The sequence below is a fragment of the Aquarana catesbeiana genome, linkage group LG06, assembly GCF_042186555.1.
Source record: "Aquarana catesbeiana isolate 2022-GZ linkage group LG06, ASM4218655v1, whole genome shotgun sequence".
In the NCBI taxonomy this organism is placed as follows: Eukaryota; Metazoa; Chordata; class Amphibia; order Anura; family Ranidae; genus Aquarana; species Aquarana catesbeiana.
In genome coordinates, this window is record NC_133329.1 from 128,730,782 (window position 1) to 128,753,911 (window position 23,130).

The window sequence follows — 23,130 nt, forward strand, 5'->3', positions numbered from 1 at the left end:
CGGCGGAGGAGATCGGGACCTCTCACTGCTTAGGTATGGAGACGAGTGAGGCTAAGATGGCCACCACGCATCTCCATACCATAGAAGGGGGGGAAGCGACGTTATGACGTCAGCTCCGCCCATATGTCTTAAAGGCATTTTTTTTTTTTGTCATTTTTTTCAAACGACTTTTTTTTTTTTTTTTTTTGCAATATAGTCCAAATATGAGATCTGAGGACTTTTTGACCCCAGATCTCATATTTAAGAGGACCTGTCATGCTTTTTTCTATTACAAGGGATGTTTACATTCCTTGTAAAAGCAATAAAAGTGATCCAAATTTTTTTTAAAAAAAAAACAGTGCAAAAATAAATATAATAAAGTAAAATAAGAAAAAAAACAATTTTTTTTTAAAGCGCCCTGTCCCGTCGAGCTTGCGCGCAGAAGCGAACGCATACGTGAGTAGCGCCCGCATATGAAAACGGTGGTCAAACCACACAGTGAGGTATCGCCGCGACCGGTAGAGCGGGAGCAATAATTCTAGCCCTAGACCTCCTCTGCAGCGCAAAACATGCAACCTGTAGAATTTTTTAAACGTCGCCTATGGAAATTTTCAAGGGTAAAAGTTTGACGCCATTCCACGAGCAGGCGCAATTTTGAAGCGTGACATGTTGGGTATCAATTTACTTGGCGTAACATTATATTTCACAATATAAAAAAAATTGGGCTAACTTTACTGTTGTCTTATTTTTTTATTCAAAAAAGTGAATCTTTTCCAAAAAAAAGTGTGCTTATAAGACCGCTGCGCAAATACGGTGCAAAAAAAAAGTATTGCAATGACCGCCATTTTATTCTCTAGGGTGTTAGAAAAAAAAAACAATTATAATGTTTGGGGGTTCTAAGTAATTTTCTAGCAAAAAAACCTGTTTTAAACATGTAAACGCCTAAAATCCAAAACGAGGCTAGTCCTTAAGTGGTTAATGACTGTGTGTTATTTTGAGGGGACAGAAAATTTACACTGTTATGCAAGCTGTACACTCACTACTTTACATTGTAGCAAAGTGTCGTTTCTTTAGTGTTGTCGCATGAAAAGATGTAATAAAATATTTACAAAAAATGTGAGGGGTGTACTCCACTTTTGTGAGATACTGTATGAGTGTCTGGTCCATTGCCCCTTGTGCAAAAACACAAAAACAAGTTCTTGACCCTGCCTATATCCAGTTTAAGCCTCAAATGCCATACAATTTGGATCTCATTTAGTGTTCTATTAATGCTTACCTGGATACTTTTGCACTTATGAGCTGGTTATCAGAGGTGCTCCATGTTTTTTACACGCATTGTAACATTTTGAATGTAACCCAACATTCTTTAGAATGAATGTGGTAATTGTGCTACAATACGTTTTATACTTTTTATAGCTTTTGTCTGCCCCTCAGATAAAGGAGGTGTATAATTATGAGCTTTTCAATAACTCTTCCATTTTTTTTCTGTCCACTGCAAGGTGCCAGTTAAACATGTTTACAGAGTGCTGCAGTGTCAGGAGGAAGAGCTCACTCAGATGGTCTCCACAATGTCTGATGGCTGGAAGTTTGAGCAGGTAAGCCATGAGAGTAGCTTGTGGTGTTTTAAGTATAATGTTTCATTTGTTTTTTTATAATTAATACTTTTTGAAAGTAAATGCAGTGACATATGATATACCCGAAGTGCCTTCTTATCACAAGCGATTTAATGTATATTTTTTGTAATAGAAAAAAAACCTATGAGAGCACTTGTCTCATGTTTATGGATGGCTTAAAGTGTTTAAAAACCATAACCACGAGCCTCTGTTATTTGCTACCTTTTTGGTCTGTTAACAGTTAAATCTTGTATTTTAAGATGACTGTTCAAAAAAATTTTCAGAGTACAGGTACCCACAACTTAAGTATTATAAAGAAGCACAATTGGTGGGCAGTAGGATTTTATCGGTACAGTCAGACATTACAAACCTTTTTTAAAACCAAATTTTATTTTACATAGTCAGAACACAGTATAAAAAGTCAAGATAGACATTCAAAATACAGTGGGTCCCTCTTGATGGTAACTACAGTGCCTTGCAAAAGTATTCACCCCCCCCCCCCCTGTTTTTTTACCTATTTTGTTACATTACAGCCTTTAGTTCAATTTTTTTTTAATTTGAATTTTATGTGATGGATCAGACCACAATAGTCTAAGTTGGTGAAGTAAAATTAGAAAAATATATACATGAAACTATTTTTCAGAAATAAAAAACTGATAATTGGCATATGCGTATGTATTCACCCCCTTTGTTATGAAGCCCATAAAGTTCTGGTGCAACCAATTTCCTTCAGAAGTCACATAATTCAGTGAAATGATGTCCACCTGTGTGCCACCTAAGTGTCACATGATCTGTAATTACATATACTGTACACACCTTGAAGACCAAGGAACTCTCAAAACAAGTAAGGGACGATGTTGTTGAGAAGTAAAAGTCAGGGTTGGGTTATAAAAAAAAAAAAAAATATCCACATCTTTGATCCCTAGGCGCACCATCAAATCTATCATAACCAAATGAAAAGAACATGGCACAACAGCAAACCTGCCAAGAGACAGCCACACACCAAAACTCAGACCGGGAAAGGAGGGCATTAATCAGAGAGGCAGCACAGAGACCTAAGGTAACCCTGGAGGAGCTGCACAGCAGAGATTGAAGTATCTGTACATAGGATGACAATAAGCCGTACGCGCCATAGAGTTGGGTTTTGTGGCAGAGTGGCTAGAAGAATTCCATTACTCTCAGAAAAAAACAAAATGCCACGTTTTGCGTTTGCGAAAAGGCATGTGGAAGACTCCCAAAATGTATGGAAGAAGGTGCTCTGATCTGATGAGACTGATATTGAACTCTTTGGCCATCAAAGAAAACTCTGGCGCAAACCCATCACATCACCCACAGAACACCATCCCCACAGTGAAACATGGTGGTGGCAGCATCATGCTGTGGGGATGTTTTTCAGCAGTCAGGACTGGGAAACTGGTCAAAGTTGAGGGAAAGGTGGATTGTGCTAAATACAGGGATATTCTTGAGCAAAACCTGTACCACTCTGCGTGTGATTTGAGGCTAGGACGGAGGTTCACCTTCCAGCAGGACAATGACCCCAAGCACACTGCTAAAGCAACATTTGAGTGGTTTAAGGGGAAACATGTAAATGTGTTGGAATGGCCTAGTCAAAGCTCAGACCTCAATCCAATAGAAAATCTGTGGTCAGACTTATAAAGATTGCTGTTCACAAGCACAAACCATCCAACTTGAAGGAGCTGGAGCAGTTTTGCAAGGAGGAATTGGCAAAAATCCCAGTGGCAAGATGTGGCAAGCTTCTTGCTTGTGTGTTTTATGGCCATATACTTGTTTACTGTTTTTCATGCCAATCATGATTTTTGGTCCAATCCTTCACCAGTATAACATTCAATCTCACCACAATTGGTTATGGGTTTTTCCCATTTCCTTCATACACCTCATATTAATTTTACCCACTCAATCACTCATTTATATTTTCAGAAATCGAGTGCGATCACCCCCCGGTCACCCTCCCACAGGAGAAATTTAGAAGTGCTCTTGGCTCCCTCAGCGTGCCCCATCCTCAGTTCCCGCGGTAGGCCCTTTTATACAGTCCTTGTCCTTTTCGTTTCCATGCACAGTTGACGTGAGTATTTCCAGCGTTGTCAGTTTGGCCCCTTATACCTACCACTTTTCCCAATCTTTGGGTATATTAGACTTGGCTACTTATATACATTTTATATTTTTATAGAATGATGCTGCATCAGCCCCTGAAGAGTCGGCACTGTCCCACGAAACGCCTTACATAGATGCACCATGTCCTACAGTGGGTCTACCATGCTTTTAATGCGCTATATTTTAGACCCAACATGCTATATAGTCCTATAGGGAATCCTGTCATGGAGGATACTTGTCCACACCATGTTATGTCATTTATGTTACAATCATGTTTTATTGCAAAATTTGTAATCGTGCATGTACTTACTGTCATACACATGGGAATTCACCATTGTAGAAGGAAAAAAATACATGTTTAATAATAATTCATTGTCCAATAATATGCCTTACTCAAAGTCCAACTTCTTTTTTCCATTCCATACCACTAGGGATGGAGGCACATGTGTATGAGTGTACATATGAGTCTCATATAAAGTCCCAAACCCTTCTCTCCATTTTGCTTATAGAGACTTATCCAAAGCAACTTGGAGCTGTGATAGCCGCAAAAGGTAGCACTACAAATTATTGACTTTAGGGGGGTGAATAGTTATGCACATTGACCTTTTTTTTTGTCCTATTTGCTTCACAATAAAAAAAAAATCTTCAAAGTTGTGGGCATGTTCTGTAAATTAAATGATGCAAATCCTCAAACAATCCATGGTAATTCCAGGTTGTGAGGCAACAAAATACGAAAAATGCCAAGGGGGTGAATACGCTTATGCTATTTTACTTCATGCTGTATGTGTGTACTTTTGATAATGCTGAATTTCTAGTAAGTACTGTATAATTCAGGATGATTTCATTGTTTTCAGCTGGTCAACATTGGTTCTTCCTATAATTATGGAAATGAAGACCAGGCAGAATTTTTGTGTGTGGTCTCCAAAGAGTTGCACAATACCCCATACGGCACATCTAGTGAACCTAGTGAAAAGGCAAAGGTACGCATGTTCTGTCTTTATCTACCCTAAATGAGTTTTATTGGAATGTTCCTGCATGAATGTAACAAGTGGACAAGGACTTGTTTTAAGTGATCTAATGCGTTTGCTGAAAGCTTGATAAGTGTTTTTAAGCTCTGCTGAAACAAAGTAGAACTATCTTTTTTGCTAGCCTGTTTTTTTTTTTTTTCTTTAAGAATGTCATTCTAGACTTCTGTTGTACCACTGATAAAATGTTTTTCTCTGACATTTTTCAACTTTGCTTGGGCTGATCTTGACATGGCAGCTATCTAGATTGGCATATACTCATCAACAGCTTTGTAGGCTGTACTCTGACCCGATTGTAAAGCTAAACTAGAATGTGACCTTTGGCTCTGCATTGTGGCGCTTTCTAGACCTCTGTTTACTGTTGACTGCAGAGCTCTTTCTAGGTCCAAAGCCCTTACACAGCCTCTGTTGTGACCCTGTCTCGGAGGACTCTCATAGTGAGTAAGGCCAGTTGGGCTAAAGCACTGGGAGCTACCTCACTTTCGGTATGATTGAGCACCTTTTCAAATGTCAAATTTGCAAACATAACTTCACACAGTAAGGGTTGAGCCTGAGCGCTAATTACTATGTGCAGTATTGCATGCACTCATGCCCTGCACACTTTCTCCTGCCACCAGGAAACACCATCCTTCTGCTGCTCCCAAAGCACCACAGGGGTCTTCCTCTCCGGTCTCATTCCACTGCCTGCCTACAATGGCTTGGTCACCTCTGGCCAACTGCAACTCCCATTATCACCAGCTACTTGGGTTTGAGTATATGAGACCTTGGCTTGTTGTTGTTTTCCACTACTGGGTGCAACATTTCTTATCAAAAATGCACAAGACGGTCCCACTGAACTGGGTGATCTTGATTCATTCTCTCCTACTGGTTCTGGGGTTGTTTATCCATTCACCCTAGAATAAACAGACACCTGTAATCTTGAAGCTGTGACCCATATTATAGGTTCATTCTCATGAAAGTGTCTAAAGCTCTGTCAGGCGAGGTTGAGGCCTTCTTTCGTGTCCAATTTAGACTTTTTTCCGTGTGTGCCTAACAGCTAGAGAATCCTGCTCAGAGGCTATAAGCATGCTCTGGTGCCAATCAGAGTCTAGCTCTGACCCTCTTTGGCCTTTGACTCGGGTGTACCTAGGGTCCCATTACCATCTCATACTCTGTATACTCCAGGAAAGGCTGTTTATTTTACTGCTTGATTTCAAGATAGTTCAACACCCCAGCATTTGGGGGCTCATGTCACCCTCTTGAAGCTTCAGATTAACAAAGCAGGCATTGTCTTCTGCTGTTCCTTCTGTTCATTTGTACAGTATTGTGCATCTTCTTGAGTTTAGCCACTTCATATCCTGAGACTTTTTGATTCCTTCCTTGGTAGGAATCTATCCTTGGGATTGGTATTCCAACTGGACTGCTCCTTTTCTGGTTAAGAACCTTACACCCCAGTGTCCTGTTCAAATCTTCTTGGAGAGTCCACTCCCTGTGGACCCTCCACTTCCCTATGTGTAGTTAGACTATTTCCTGAAGCTAAGCTACAGATTTCTGACTAACTTCAACTTTTTCCTTTCTATTTACCAATCCTTTCTGTCAGGTGTAAATTCCTTGGAGTACCACTGGGATTTCTGCTCCTCTTCTCTTAGAGGAGGATGCTACTACCCTCCAAAAAAAGCTTACTAAAATCCTTAAATTGTTGGTTACTGGTAAGGCAGGTCATAGTTTGATCTATCATACATCGCATGTCCTGTAGAAAGAACCCTATTCTTCTGATCCTGATGTTCCAATATTCGTGGTTGGCACACTTTTATCCATGTCTTCCATTGTGTGGGCATTTTATTCACTCTTTCTTCTCCTTTAACAGTTTCAGGTTTGTATATTTTTTTTCAGTTTTTCTACAACTCTTGTGGGGTATTTCCTTCTAACCGTGGAGATGTTATGCTGTGAGATGTCCTAACCATGGCTTTCTCACACTGTTTTGGTTGTGTAACTGGTCAACTTATTTTGGTCCTAAGAGCCCATTCACACAGGGGCAACACGACTTCCAGCACAAATTTTGGAGGCAACTTGGACACGACTTGAGTATGAATCACAGCGCGACTTGGGTCGACTTCGGCGCGACTTGGGACGACTTACAACACGACTTGAAGTCGCCTTCAGGACAGGGAAATTACAAGTGGCCAATCAGAGCTTATCAGCTCTTGTGACATCATTTTTGTTCGTGTAAAGTTGCCTCACTATGAATGGTGATCTGACTTGGAGACGACTTCCATTGAAATCAGTGGGTACAAGTCGGATTGAAGTAGTACAGGAACCTTTTCTGAAGTCGGAGCAACTTCAGTAGTGTGCATTAAGACGGCTCTCATTCACTTACATTGATTTTATCATGTCGCGCGACTTCAAGTCGGATCCAAAGTCGCCCCTGGGTGAATGGGCTCTTATTGTCCTCCTTGCCCTTAAATCAAGAGTTAAGAAATGCTGGGCTTAAGCAGCAGTAGTAGTAGTAGCAGTTTTTTTTTTAACCACTTCAGCCCCGGAAGGATTTACCCCCTGAATGACCAGACCATTTTTTGCGATAGGGCACTGCCTTACTTTAACTGACAATTAAGCGGGAGTGCAACGCTCTACCGAAATAAAATTTTCCTTTCCCCCTCCACAAACAGAGCTTTCTTTTGTGCTATTTGATCACCTCCTGTGTTTTTATTTTTTGGGCTATAAACAAAAAAAGACAGATTTTAAGGGCGGCACAGTGGTGCAGTGGGTAGCACTTTCGCCTAGCAGTAAGAAGGGTCATTGGTTCGAATCCCAACCACAACACTACCTGCCTGGAGTTTGCATGTTCTCCCTGTGCCTGCGTGGGTTTCCTCCCACACTCTAAAGACATGCTGGTAGGTTAATTGGATCCTGTCTAAATTGTCCCTACTATGTATGAATGTGACTTAGGGACCTTAGATTGTAAGCTCCTTGAGGCTAGGGACTGATTTGAATGTACAATATATGTAAAGCGCTGCGTAAATTGACGGCGCTATATAAGTACCTGAAATAAATAAAAATAAAATAAATTTTGAAGAAAACTATATTTTTTACTTTCTGCTATGATGCATATCCAAAAAATGTAAGAAAACAAATTTCCTCATCAATTTATGCCAATATATATTCTTCTACATATTTTTGGTAACAAAAATCCCAATAAGTGTATATTGATTGGTTTGCACAAAAGTTATAGTGTCTACAAACTACAGGATAGATTTATGGCCTTTTTATTTATTTTTTTATTTAATTTTTTTTAATATATATTTTACTAGGCGGTGATCAGCGATTATTTTTTTTCGGGACTGTGACGTGGCGGCAGACAAATCTGACACTTTTTGAAGACCAGTGACACCAATACAGTGATCAGTGCTAAAAAGCACTTATTACTGTATAAATGACACTGGCAGGGAAGGGGTTAACTACAGGGGTGATCAAAGGGTTAAATGTGTTCCCTGTTGGTGCTTTCTTACTCTGTGGGGGAAGTGTTTACAGGAACTACACAGAGATCGCCGTTCCTAATCACTAGGAACAGCATATCTCCATGTTGTCCCCTGTCAGAATGGGGATCTTCCTTGTTTACATAGGTAGATCCCTGTTCTGCCTCTCTGAAGCAATCGTGGGTGGCCGGCAGACGACGGGTCCTCCGAGCACACGCATTGGCTCCTCCTCAGTGTGGGCGCGCGTGCACCCGCTGCACGCTCTATTATATGAAACTACGTACATATACACTGTTTCACGCTATAGAGCTGCCACAGTATATATGCGGTGGGCTGTCTTTAAGTGGTTAATTTATTCGTAGCATTGGTCTAATCTAGTTCCCACTTTGGAATGTTGTTGGTGAATAATTATTTGCCCCACCAATTTCACTGTTTGACTGGATGAGGCCTATGGTATCATTTTTTGTCTCGGTGGTGGTTTTCTCTTCTGAACTGGAGCTCTGTATGATCATCAATGCTCTCCCATTGGGAGCTATAGCTCCCCTTATCATTCATGTTTTCTTTTTCTTTTTTTGGCCTTTTTCTCATTAGCCAAGACTTAGATGTTTATTCATTTACATACTTTTGTAGTAAGCTCCCTACACCTGTTGGATCTCTGAATTTCCCACCTCTGTTTTCAGTGCCTTTTTGGATGTCTCATCAATTTTAAGAATATCCTAAATTCCTGTATCCTTCAGTGGACAATGAAGAAAATAAGGTTTTTCTACTCTGTAGTTTCTTGCTCGTAAAGTTCATTGAGGGACACATATCCAACCTTTTATGTACTGCTTGCTCACAAAACTGAGGCATGATGGGTCATACAGGAGGGTGGTGCCAACATTTTTTTTCTGTTTGCCAGTGTTTCACTCTACTGTACGTGTCGGTAGACTATCCTAGATAAAGCCCTGTGTCCCTTTAAAGGACTTTAAGAGATTTTACAGTAAGTTCAAAAATGTTTTTTCATTAGTCTGAGTGTTTTATTTACAGTGTAAACGTCGAACTGCTATAGTCTATTGGTTTATTTACTAAAATGTTGCAAGCTTATGCTTGGTCCTTGGGTTTAACCAGGGTGGATTTGTTTTAAATCAAGTCGATTTAAATCCCTAGTAAAAGGGCTTGATTTAAATCAACTTCATTTAAATCATAATTTTTTAAAGAGCAGCTGTCATCTCTGTCTCGCTGTTGACTCCCCAACAGTCCCATTCACTTTAATGGGATGACTGATACGACAAGGTAAGGGACGTGGTGGCAGCAGGTGAGCGGATGCCCGCTAATAGGCACTTCCTTGATGGATCTGAAATGACAGGTGCTCTTTAAATGTAAGGACTTATTCTTGCTAGTAGTTAGAATTAGTCTATGGCTTGGTGTGTTCCCTTTGTGCTCTTCTTCATCTTCCTTACTTTTTTTCTTTTATCTGCCCTGCAGGTTGCGGCTTGTTTCCTTCTTTTTTTTTTCTCAAGTCAAAGGTCTTCAGTTAATATATTGTTGTATAGAGCACTGATGAGTTATAGCCATAAACGCCACTTTAATTGGTTTACGAATGAGCCTAGACTAACCAGACTAAATATCCGATTAACTGCTACATTAATTTTACAGCAAAGATGCTGAATGGTTGCTAGGAGACTATATGACAGGTTTTCTATTCATACATTGGGTACCAATTGAAAAAAAGGCACTCTGGCTGTAATAAGCTGCCACCTCTGACACTGTCCCTTTGCAGACTTGCCAATCTGCAGGTCAATAACATCCTTTTACTAGTTGAATGATGCCCATATTCATCCAACCCACTTCCCATGAGGCCAGAATGTCAGACACACCACCTTGGCTACATCATCCCGCTAGCTAGCATGGGCTCACAGTATTCTTGGACAGCCCACCATCACTGCTGGTGGAGAAGACTAAGAACCTATTACTTAAATGTGGAATGGTGGTAGTTTCTATACTAAAACTATAAAACAAACACAGGGCGCATCACCCTAGTGCCAAAATTGTGTCCAAAAAATATTCCCCTCACAGCTGAATTCTTTAATGGCCATGGAATCAGCATGCAGCATAACAACCATGGAGGAAGAACCAGCATAGTGTAAAGCCGCCAATTTTAATTATAAAACGAACATTACACCAAACACTTACAATATTGCGTGTCTCAACAGACACTGGTAGATCACATGTAAAGTGTTCCAGTCTGTCTGCTCCAGCCACTACACTCTGGCTGCTCAGACCCAGCCAATCGTGGTGACAGCACATCGACTAGCCCAGCCCTACAATTCATTCACTGACGTATTCCTCTATGAATGCTGGTTCCAAGGCTATTAAATAAGCTGTGAGGGGAGAAGAGAAGGAGAAGCCATTTGTGAATACATGTGCTTTATTGCTGGTTTTAAAGATACCAGCAACTTGGTCCTGTGAGTTTTTTGGAGCAAATGGTGGTGGTGATCACTTTGTAGTAAGAAGTTCATTGGGGATTGCTCTCAGTCAATTGACACCTTATGAAGGAATCATTTTTTGGAGACTTGATTTCTAAAGGATTTTGGACACAATATTTTATGTATGAACTTGGATAACGCGTCATTTTTTTTTTATTCATCTGCACTCAGCACTTTGTAACGAAATGTGAATTTGTAACATTTTTATTTATTGCTTGAATTGATGGATTACACTTGTATAACCGTTTTGTAGATATTAGTGTAGAGTCTTAAAGTATTGTAGGATCAGTATAGAAACTAGCACTGTTCTACTTTGAATTAATCTTTTTGGGTGAGGTTTTTTTTTTTTTCACTTTAGGAATAGTTGCTGGACCTGTTTTTGGGTTTTGTGACACAGTTCAATTATTTTCCATACGACTAATAACCTGTAAAGTAACCGGTCTGGTTATGATTTTGGATTAAAAAGTGGTGTGTAGCAAAAAAATACTTGGGCTTCCTGAATTTCAATCTATTACAGCAAGTTTAAACAGACAAGTTTTAAATGACTGGTAATTGTATTGAATAGGTTGTGATATTATTGAAGAAAGTAAGGGAGGACCCACCCAAGAAGTCACTTGTCTGCCGTTGCTTTGTGTTGTCTTCTCTGTGTAATGTCTAGTTGATATTGGTCAGCTACCACACGCTTCAGCAAGAGAAGCTCACCAATGACCATGACATTTGGAACTCCTCCTCATAAAGTGAACTTGCACACAGTATAACGTAGCAGTACGTATGAAGCAGATGAGCAGATGCAATATGTTAATGGAGCTAATTAAGCAAGTATCATGGGGGTCTAGTGGCCAGTCAAGAAATGCATCAGAAGAGAGAGGGGTGGGGTTGCTGGCTCAGAAGGTAGGTTGAAAGAAGCAAGTCGCTTCGGTTATGGGCGCAGTAATGTCTCATCAAAACCAGGGGGTAGGAAGTGGGTCACCCAAGGGTTCCAGAGCTTCTCAGATTTCTGGATTTTTGTCCAGCAATGTCGCCTCTATCTTAGCGTGGAGCATAGCTTGAGTGATTCTGTGCTGCACTGCTAGAAGGCTCAAGGTGGGCGTTTTCCAAGCTTACACTATGGTCTGTTTGGCAGCAGTCGTGACATATAGCAATAGTTTGAATTTGCAATGAGTCAAGGACATGGGTTTGTTGTTCAGGAGAGCCACTGTTGGTTCAGGTGGTAGGGTAGTGGCAAATAGTGTTGTCATTATTGAGAAATTCTCTGACCAGAAGGTTTGTGCTACAGGACAGTCCCACCATATGTGGAGGTGCGTACCTGTCTCGTTACAGCCGTGGAAGCAGTGCGGCAGATATTGTGGAAGGAATTTGTGTATCCTGGAGGGGACTAGGTACCATCCCGTGAGCACCTTATAATTGGTTCCTAGGACAGCGATGTTTGGGGACGAAGATTTAGTCGCCTGCCAGATAGATGACCAGTCAGCTTGGTCAAACGTGTGGTTGGGGTCTCTTTCCCATCTACTTACATATTCCGGAGTTTTTGCTGTTTCTGGGGTAATTGGGAAGGCCTAAAGCTCAGCGATTAGCCCTCGTCTGTGAGGGTCAGACTTGCGTGCCCTATCAAATGATGTAAAACCTGAGTCTTAGGGATCGGAGGGGGGTAAGAGGTATGAGAAAAATGTTTGACCTGTAAAAATCAAGAGTTCAAAGGAGGGAATGTCATGGGATTCGCAAAGTCTGGAAGGTTTTAAGAGGCGGACGTAAAGAATTGATGGGCTCTGATTAGGCCAGCTCTTGACCAAGACGAGAATGAGGCTGGATAGAATGATGTGCTACAGAGGAAAGAGGGTAGGGGATTGAGGGGACTGGAGACCATATCGGGTCTTTAATCTGTCCCAGATTGTGAAGCTATGTTCTGTAACCAGGTTGGTGATGGATCTACGTAGGGCAGGGGCCAGCCAAAGGAGATTGGCTGTGGAGAGGGGATCGCAGTCTACTGATTCTATGGCTACCCACAGTGGGGTTTCCGTAATGGCATAGTGTTTTGGAAGTTGGGCTAGTTGTGCACCATAATAGTACTTCTGAAAGTTTGGAACGCCCAGGCTGCCTCTAATTCTGGAGGTATATAGTGTAGGTTTAGATAATCGGGGTCTCTGCTTGTTCCAGATAAAGGAGGATGCACGGCGCTGCAGAATTCTGAGGTAGTGTGAAGGTACTGTGATAGGGAGGACTCTGAATAGGTAGAAGAATTTTGGGAGGATAGACATTTTCAGGACAGTGATATGTCCTATCCAGGACCGTGGTAGTGGGGCCAATTTGGACATTGGAAACAAGATTTGGGAGAGCATTGGAGGAAAGTTTGCAGAATATAGGTCTTTGGGATTGGCGGTAAGTTTAACACCTAGGTAGGGGATGTGTTAATTTGCCCATGGAAAGGGGAGGACTGCGCTAAAGTGGGTTTGGAGTGAATCGGGTTATGATACGTTGAGAGCTGTCAATTTCTGGGGGTTGATCGTGAGTTCCGATATTTGGCCAAAGCTAGAGTTTATCTAACAGGTTGGGGGCAGAAATTAGGGCGGAGGTCATGAAAACAAGGATATCATCCGTGAAAAGGCAGAGCTTGTTGAATGCCTTCCAGTTCCAGGCCACGAATGTTGGGGTTTGAGCGTATGAGGAGTGCTAGGGGCTCTATAGCCAAGGCAAAGAGAAGAGGGGATAGTGGGCATCCCTGCCTTGTGCCATATTCTACAAGAAAGGGATCTGAGTGGAAGCTTGTATAGGAAACAAAGGCTGTAGGGTTCAAGTACAGTGCTGATGTCCATTGCAAAAAATGATCGCCAAACCCTCAGCGGTGCAAGATAAGGTTCAGATAGGGCCAGGAGAGTGTATCGAAGGCCTTGCGTATGTCCTATAGAGACAAAACAAGATGGGATGCGCCATGTGCGAGCAGCGCGAGTCAGAAGAGTTGTAAGGATTTTGATATCTAAGTTAAGGATCGAAATCGGCCTGAAGTTAGACAATGTGGAATCATCTGTATAGAGTTTGGGGATCATCGAGATAGATGCCGTTAGAGATTCAGCTCAGTGTGGCCATCTAGTAGGTAATTGTATGCATCCACTATGAGGGGGGAGAGAAGGTCAGAAAACTTCCTATAGTAGGTGGTATTTTTGGGGATTTGATAGCTAAGCAAATTTCTTGCTCTGTAATAGACCAGTCAAGATTTTCTCTCTGAGAAGGTGAGAGTGGGTATATGAAGGGAAGAAAGGAGGGCATTCGCCCGGGCATGGTTGAAGGTTTTGGGGTCATGGTAAAGTTCTGTCAGGCGCCTGCGTAATTCTCAGATGATTTTTAGGGGGTTGCTGGAGTATGTATTAGTGGAAAATTTAGGTCTGATCAGTTTGGGGGTATATTCAGTTCTGTGGAGTGCAAGAGCCAAGAAGGTGTCAGGTTTGTTCGATTTCATATAGAACAAGTGTCAGGCTCTGCAAAGGTTTTTTTCTGCTGCTTCTGTCAAAAAGGTCTATTTCTAGATGTGCTTTTTCAAGATCCTGTTTGGATTTGGTGGTGGGGCAGGATTGGAAGGCTGCTGAAGCTTGGTAGAAAGCTTCTTAACGTTTGTGTTGAAGGCGTTTCTCTTTATGGAGGTAGGAGGCTTGACTAATACATATCCCTCTGATGACTGGCTTGTGGGCTTCCCATGAGGTTAGGGGAGATGTTGACGCATGTATTTGTTATATAGTCTTTGAGGGGCGTTTCAATGTCCAAGCGATAGGAGGGGTTAGCCAAGAGGCTTTCATTATTGTATCAAGCAGTATGAGCTGGTCCGGGGATGAGAGCGGAAAGGGACACGAGGACTGCGATGTGGTCGGACCATGAGATTGGGACAATAGAGGAGGCCAGAAGGAGTGGGGAGGAGCCGACCGTCAGAAAGATATGGTCTATGCAGAAGAATATCTTATGTGGATGTGAGTAGTGGGTATACTGGCGCCATGCAGGGTTGTGTTCTCTCCAGGCGTCTAAGAGCGAGAATTTGTTTAGGAAATGCTGGAATGAGAGAAGGGTAGGGCTAGGAGAGGAAGGGGCAGGGGATTTGTCCAGAAATGGGTACAAAACTTGGTTAGTCGCCACAGATTACGAGGGTACCTCTTCTATGTGAGTCAATAACTGTTAGCAGATGGGAAAGAAATCGGATTGGATGTTTAAGGGCATAGTATGAAACTATCGTTGCCTCGCTATCGAGTAGGTACCCGATCAGGATGAGGTATCGACCTTCTGGGTCTCTGATTTCCCACAAGAAGCGTAAAGGAGGTAGTGCGATGAAAAGCAACTAGTATCCCTCTTTTTTTTTAGAGGATGCTGAGGCTGTGAATGCCTGAGGGTAGTGGCGGCCAAAGAATTTAGGCATAAAATTGTGTATAAAGTGTCTCCTGCAAACAAACTACATGTGCCTTTTGCGGACGCAAATGAGCGAAATGCTTTGGTGCGTTCCTTGAGGATGTTGAGGCCTTGGACATTGAGTGTGAAAATGTTGACTGGAGCGATAACCAAAGTTGAAGAGGCTAGGGACCGGAGAGGATTGAAGGTCTAAGGTTGGCTACCTACCCCTGGTGGGGAGAGGGGGGGTGGGCTTGGGTTGGAGAGGGGAGAGTGGTTTACTGTATTGGTGGGGGGGGGAGAAAAGTAAGAGCTAGATAGGGTCCGTAAAGATCCGGATGTGGATTAATGGGGTGGAGAAGATGTCCAGTGGTAGGTCAGTAAGAAGACTACCAAGGACAAAGGCTGGTCCATTGGATAGCCTGTGCGGATATACGTGGACTTGGGGAGAGCAATGAACAATCTCTGGGATTCTTACAGCCAATATAATAGGCTAAACTGATATGATAAAAGGCGGAGCCCAGCAATATGTTGCAGGAGACCCAAGTGCAGGTAAGGGGTCCCCTGGAACAAAGTTTAAAAATGGGTCAGCAGTAAAGTGGGAGGATTTCAGCAGGGTCAACCTAAAAGAATTACATGAACAATAACAAATAGCAACAAATGCAGTATGGATAATACTGTATGGGCCGCGGGGACTATCGGTCCTCCTGTCTGTCCAGGCAGTATGTAGAGTAGTAGATTAAGGTAGTAACATGTAACTGCAGGAACAATGGATATCATGCATGCAGTATAACTTTAGTGAGCCGTGAGGCTAAGGGCCTGAGTGTGTGGCATCGTGTGCATAGCTGAGAGTGTGAACCAAGGACATATGAATATATGTGTAAGAAGAAAAAACCTTGGGGTGGGGGTGGGGGGATAGGCAGGTAGTAGGGAGGGGGAGAAGAGAAGGGAGAGTTGGGGGAGGAGAGCGGCATAGGAAATTTAGGTACACATCTTGGTTAAGAAGCAAGGCAAAATAGACACGTCTATGGGTGCTGCAATTTATGCCTGAGGTGTCAAAGAATATTTACCGGGAAGTCCCAGAAGAATTCTTCAGAAGGGCGATGGAGAAGTGCCATTTTAGGTGTGAAGAGGAGATCAGTCCATGGTGTCTTCAGGAGCAGGATGTAACAACTCTGTTTATGGATGCTTGAGGACCTTGTCGGTTCAGGTGGGGACTGGAGCTCCCTCCGAGAATGAGAAGCAGATCTGCGGCGAGATACCATGACAACGGATCTTGGAGTGTAAGTTGAAGGTCTTCAGCAGACTTGCATTGGTAGGATGACCTTTTATGGGAGAAGGGGACAGAGAAGGGAAACCCCCATCGGTAGGCAATTCGGTGTTGTCGAAGGATCTGAAGGTGGGATTTCATGGCTTTCACTTTTGCCAGAGTCACCTGGAAAAGGTCATGGAAAATCTGGTAGCGGTGGTTTTGTAACACCAGCACTTCTTTGTGCCGGGACGCAGTCAGCAATTATTCCTTGGTGTGGAAGTAGTGTAGTTTCATGACTGTCGCTAGGGAGACTTCGTCAGGCCGTGATGGATCCTGCCCATTTCAAGGTGCTCTATGGGTATTGAGGGCACAAGTTCCTGAAATAGTGCAGTGATGGTGGACTGTAGGTCAGCGATCGTCTCAGGAATGCCCCGTATGTGCAGATTAGAGCGCCTGGCCATTTTCTCAAAGTCCTTGAGAAGGGATTCAAGAGGTTTTCTTCATGTAAAGCTTCTAGTTCCTCGGAATGGTTGTGGGTGAGGATATCAACTTAATTTGCTCTCTGTTCAAGAGTAGATGTGCGGTGCCCCAGGTCTCTGATCTCATGTGTCAGTTTCTCAGTTATGGTGTCAGAGGTGTGTTTTAGGGCTTTGGTGAGGAGCTGCTCTATCTGCTTCAGCAGGTCAGGGTGTGCGGAATCAAATCGGAGGGCTAATGGATTTTCCCCCCCATGTCAGTATCTGACACACCCTCCTTTGACATCCCCAGCCTTGTGGGTTTGATGGCGTGCGGCGTCCGTGGTGTTTCTGGATGGGAGGAGGGGGTCGGCGCCATCTTGGAGGAGGTTTTAAGGTGCACGTCCTTGATTGATTTTGCCCTGTGTCTGTTTTTAGGACCGCCGTACATCATCACGGTCGGATCCCAGGTTTACACAGAAGGGAGCGGAGGTGTATGTGATTCAGCTGCAGGGCGGGCGGTGCGGTTAGCTGGCTGTGAGATATCCAGAGCCGCGGAATGTTAGACATGCATGTCTCGCCAGAACAACTCCGCGCCCTTTTTTTTTTTTTTTTTTTTTTTTTTTTTTTAATATACAAATCTGAGTTGACCACGCACACTGCTATAGTGATGCATTCAGAGCTAAGGATCGACCGATAGTTTTTCGGTGCTGATACGATACCGATATTTCGACAACCTCTCACTATTGTCTGCCGATATTCTGTACATTTTAAAGAAAATTGCACTTTTTTTTTTTTTTTTTCCTTTTTATCACTGTTATTGCTGACACAAGGGATGTAAACATCCCTTGTGACAGTAATAGGCAGTGACAGGTACTCCTTATGGAGGGATCTGGGGTGTTTAAGACCCCAAACCCCTCCTCCTGCATGTGAAAGTATTCAAAACGTCAAGATCGGCGTTTTTGAATACTTTTTATTTTTTAAAACTGCCGCCTTTTAAGATGCCAGTAATCCAGGAAGTGATGTTGTGACATCGCTTCCGACTTACTAGATCCGAGACCCGAGTGAAGCATCAGCTTTGTTCGGGCCTTCGGCCAGCCAGCGGAAGTGCCAGCTGGTTTGCTCGGGCCTCCCGGTGGGGGGGTGGACTTCCCCTCTCGCTGTTTGTAATAACAGCTGAGCCGCATCGGTTGTAATTACAATAAAGCCGACCGTCCGCTCTAAAGAACGGTACTGGGATTATGCCTGCAGCTATCACCCCGGTAAAACCCCTTGAAGTAATATCGGTCTAGTTTGCGACCGATACAGATTTTTTCAGAAATTGCTGATATCGGCCTGCAGTCGATCTTACTCATAATCGGTCGATTACCATTAAAAGAAAATAGTTTACAGTCTTGCAGTCATTTACACGTATGCAGGTACATAGTGTACACATGTAAATTTGAAACACTGGCCGCTAAAACCGGATAAGGAGTTCTATGCGTGTATACACGTGCGCATGTTTATGCACCTCTACATATGTATGTAAGGGGACTTTGCGGAACATAACTTTGTTTTTTACTCCAGATCTTTCTGCCACAAGATCCTATGAATGGACATGCATTAACTGAACTATTACATCCAAGTGCAAGGGCCTAATAAAGACTGGTCACAGCTGCTAACTCTGATGTAGTATGGCTGTTTTTTTATCTGCCCCTTTCACTAAGCTGCAGGTGGTAGGGTTCAGTGGCCAGTTTCACTGCTGTGCATGTAACCACACCTCCTGAGCTTTTAAATAGAGCCAGTCTGCGTCCAGGGTCAGCATCTCAGATTCGTTGCATTACAGGTTGTGTGCTGCCTACACATAACTGCACTATATGGTCATAAGTATGTGCATCCCTTAAACCATTGACTTCAGGTATTTTCAGTGAAGGTTACTGTTAAAATATTGGAGGGAAATCACTGCCAGATATTGGTAAAGTCCAAAAGGGGGTTCTAATCCTTCTCCACTCTATTCAAAAATAAAAATACGTTTTTGGCTTGGCATACAGTTTAATGCCACAGCATACAAAGACATTTGTCAGCTGTACCCTTCCAGCCTTGTGGCAACAGTTTAGGAAAGGCCATTTTGTGTTCCAATATGCACTTTTACCAATGCACAAGGCCAGGCCCATAAAGTTTTATAAGTTGGAATGCTGATTATGTGCCAGGTCTTCTCTTCCACCAGCAGTACTGTACCCAACCTTACAAATGTTGTTTTGGCTGAATGAGCACAAATTCCCGCAGACGCAAGAAATCTTGGGAGAAAGTTCTTCCAGAGGTGTTGAAGGCTGTAACAGGGTTTGAGGAGTAACTCCATATTGATGCCCATGCATTTGAAATAGAATGTCCAAGTTCATAAAGATTTGATGGGTCAATTGTCCCAAAAACTTTTGCCCATATATTGTATAATCTGTGTCTACTTTGACGTGCAATACTTCTACTGCTTCACCAATCGAATGTGTACTGATATGTGTTTTTAGTGCTACTTGTCATGGAAATTCCACTATACGCTGCGCGTAATCCATGTCACTTTCAGTGTTTTGATATAATGCATCTTAGTACAACCCTGTTTCCCGTATCTTCCCACGTAACAGAGATGACCACCATTCTTACATCCTTAGCTCCACAGCTCGACTGACCATGGGAGAAATCTTTATTTATATAACAATAGAGCCTGGTTGCTTCACAAATCAGCCAATTAAGCACATGCACACAGGAGGAGTTATACAAATTTCATGATGAACAATGACCAGGGGAGTCTTATGGGCATGTCTGGGCAGGGGCAGTGTGTATGATTTCCCGCCCTCTGTCTCTGTAAGCCATCATCTTCAGCTAGACAAAGAAAGCCGCTTGGCTGGCCTTGAAATCATCATCCTGATGATCCTGTCCCCGACCATAACAATTCAAAGACTACAGTTTTTACTGTTGGCGCGAATCCTTATCCTGCATTGTTTAGAGAACAATGCATACCCAGATTATTCTATAATTCCTGAGGATGGGGGATTATCTGCAGAGACACGCCATAGCCTCCCCAAGTGTTGATCAGACACGAGCGTACCCCCCCCCCCCCCAGACGAACGTTTGTGCATTGCACAGGGGCCCTTCGCACTCTGCAAACACTTCTCTGCAACATCAGGAAGCTTTCCACTACCAAAACGTGTCTCAACCAGCGTCAGTCTGCCCCAGTCCGCACTTTAGAGCAGGCTGCGGGAGAACGAACACTGGGAGACACTGTTAAAAATACATATTAAATGCATATTAATAAAATTTCCACAACATACTTTTCAGAAAGATGTGCATAGTTTAAAAGCACCTGCAGAAACATGTAGGACTTGTATGACAGAGACCCTGTTAGACAAATGCTTATCAGCAGAGAGGATTATGACAAGAGTCCCTATTGGTCTCTCCTGTCATAGATTCTCCCTGCCTGTTAGCAATTATCTGTTTCTGTACACTGAGCTATGCATGCACAGTTCTGCCTACATTTATGACATGGCTCTGTATCTTGTGCGTGAGAATTGCGTCATCCTGGCCAGATGAATCTTGCAGCCGAAAAATCCAAACCCGAAAGGAATACCAGAAGATGGATGTGCGGTCGATGAACGGGAGTGCTGACACCACAGCACTGGAGGGGATCACTTGGAACTGCCATAATGTACTAATATGCTATGCATACTGGCACATGTGGATTAACCTCCCTGGCGGTTTTCCCAAGTGTGGCTCGGGGTTAAAATTCAGTACCATTAGCAGTAACCCCGAGCCACACTCGGGATCGCATTGCAGGATCCTGGGGCGGCGTTACTTACCTTGTCCCCGGGATCCTGCGATGTCCCCCGCAGTGTCCGAGGGCTCCGTCCTCCTCCGAAGCCTCTCCGTGCCAGGCTCCGTTCCCTGCGAGCGGCGCGACGCACGGGGGCGGAACCTGGCGGCAAATTCCAAAAAATGTCAAAATCATAACACATACAGTACTGTAATCTTACAGATTACAGTACTGTATGAAATGATTTCACATCCCTTTTGTCCCCAGTGCTCTGGCCCATGCCCTGCATGCAGTTTTACATGATATACACTGTTCTTTCTGCCTGGAAACTGGAGATTGTCCATAGCAACCAAAAAGTGTCCCTTTACGTCAAAAGTGGCTTTAGACCAGCTAGAAAACAGTGATAGTAAATTAGAACACTTGCAGAATTGAGCGATAGTGAATTGTGGGGAAATTTATTTTATTACTATTTTTTTTTATTTATTATATTATAATTTATGTTTTTGTGTTTCAAACTTTATCATACCCGGGATATCTACTAGACTCTGGTTTGGACAGATTTAAGTGTGTTATTGTTAAGATTTACAGACCTACAATATAAAACGCCAAATTTCCATGCAAAATAATTGTACCGCTTTCAGCACCTAAAATCCGAAATAATCATACCGCCAGGGAGGTTAAAGCTCTCGAAGGCCCTTTTTTTTTTTTTTTTTTAAGTCTCACTGAATACTACAGGGGTTCATGTCTTATGTCTTTACGTAGCTAGACTAATACAGCCGTAACACTTTTCTATTACACATTGTATACTAGTAACCTCCCCTAATCAGTGTTTTTCCTACCTTGCATGTTTTCTCTTTTCACTTACTATTTCTTTTTTGTGTTTTTTTTTTATTTATTTTTTTATATTCCTTCTCTTTGCACATGCATGCTGATACAGAGTGAGGACGAAGAGACGGATTACGATATGAATGACTCAGATTAAGTTTTATTATGCTGGTGAGCACTGGCTTTCCTTAAACCCCCATGATTTCCCCAGAGCTGACCCTAACCTTTGTCCATCCCATTGTTTTGTCACCTAGCTCCGTCTAGAGTATAATGTATTCCTGCTTCCTGAAATGTGTAATAAATATGTAATAAAAAAAAAGATCCTTTCACCAACAGCAGGATGTGGTTCTTCTGTAGCCAGTGAGAGGCTCAACATTATACAAGTCTTCAATGATCTGCCTTTGCTGATTTCTTTAGTTGATGTTACAGATCTAAACCAAACCCCTTCCTGCCCACTGGTTTTGGACTATGCTTGTAGAAATGCTTTTTATTCCAGTGCTGTGATTGTAGTAAGTCTATTCTGCCAGATAAACCCAGTTTTTATGTGTGTTCAATAAGACGAGAGTAAATGTCCTACTGTCTTTGCTTTTGTGTTCATTATTGCATTTGTGTGTCTTGGCATATTCCCTACAGGGTCCATTAGAGATTGGCGGCTAAGTGTTTCTTTTCCCTACCCTGAAAAGGGCACCCTGCGAGGAGGATAGAATTAAAAAAAATCCATCATAATTCCTTTTGAACTGTGGCACTGTGTGGCTTGTGTCAATGGCATCGGTGCATTCAACCTGTTGTAGATCATTTTGATTTGCTTTAGGCTGGGTTCACACCACAGCATGCTCTGGCTCACAGCAGGAGTTCAGTGCATCTCCATTCATCGTTTCAAGTCTGATTTCAGCCCAAATTTTGGGCTGAATTCGGACCTGAAATGGATCAAAAGACGTACGGGTGCCTGTGTAATTCGCACCGGAGCCTCTGCGGAGATGTGTGAACCAACTCCATAGAGAGCCGGTCACAAACTCCTGCTATGCGAATTGGATGCGGAGGAAACCCGCATCCAATCCGCAATAGTGTGAACCCAGCCAGAAGCTGGATCCATCCCATAGACTTATAAAAAAAATATGCAAACCCATCCGACACAGATAATGTATGTGCGCCATTGTGCATTCAGGCAGTTACTGGTGACCATCACTGCATAACACCAGAACCAGGCCCAGTTCATAGATCAGTGAGGTATCTGTGGCTTCTCTTCTTCACCTGGGGAATCACAAATGGGAAGGGGGGGACAGGAGTTAACATCTCACCACAAACCATACGTTCTTCTACAGAACTGCTGTTTTCATTTCCTTTATTCAGAATAGACTAATTGCTTGGAACCTGGTGGAAAGAGACTTGGCCTAGGGCTCTCATCTGCAGTCCTCCATCCACCCCCTCTTTCCTCATCCTGCTTGATGGTTGGGTGGGGGGTGTCTCCTATGCAATTTTACACACACCTACCTTCCCCAGTGTCCTTCCTCTTTAGGACCAGGTATCTTCTGGCTCTTCTCCCTTTTTAGTTCCATTAGGATGTGGTGGTGACGGGCTAATGCAGCATCGGTGAAATGCAGACAATCGCTTTTTTTTTTTTTTTTTTTTTTTTTTTTTCTTCTACTGTTGCTGCACACTTTACCCTGAAGTGTTGGCCTGTTTGATTCTGGGGCTGTCTGACATGAGAGGTCTTGTTGGTGGGCTTCAGATGTCCTGGCAAGGTTGGCTTTGTTTTATCCTTGACATGTGCTGCTCTGGGCTTAAAAGGTTATGTTGCATGGAAACCCT

The 23,130-nt window shown here is 42.9% G+C and overlaps 1 protein-coding gene across 3 annotated transcripts in view; it reads left to right on the forward strand.

Moving 5' to 3' along the window:
- LOC141148914 (BTB/POZ domain-containing protein KCTD5) overlaps positions 1 to 23,130 on the forward strand; it is a 109,431-nt gene that overhangs the window by 81,037 nt on the left and 5,264 nt on the right. Inside the window, exons 4-6 of one of the 3 annotated variants that reach the window (XM_073636783.1) lie at positions 1,479 to 1,574; positions 4,559 to 4,684; positions 21,434 to 21,493. In XM_073636783.1, coding sequence (XP_073492884.1) covers positions 1,479 to 1,574; positions 4,559 to 4,684; positions 21,434 to 21,478 — 267 coding nt within the window. In that variant the 3' untranslated portion in view covers positions 21,479 to 21,493. Of the gene's footprint in view, positions 1 to 1,478; positions 1,575 to 2,518; positions 2,653 to 4,558; positions 4,685 to 21,433; positions 21,494 to 23,130 lie in introns of those variants that run through there. The other 2 variants (XM_073636785.1, XM_073636784.1) reach the window with 2 other exon arrangements.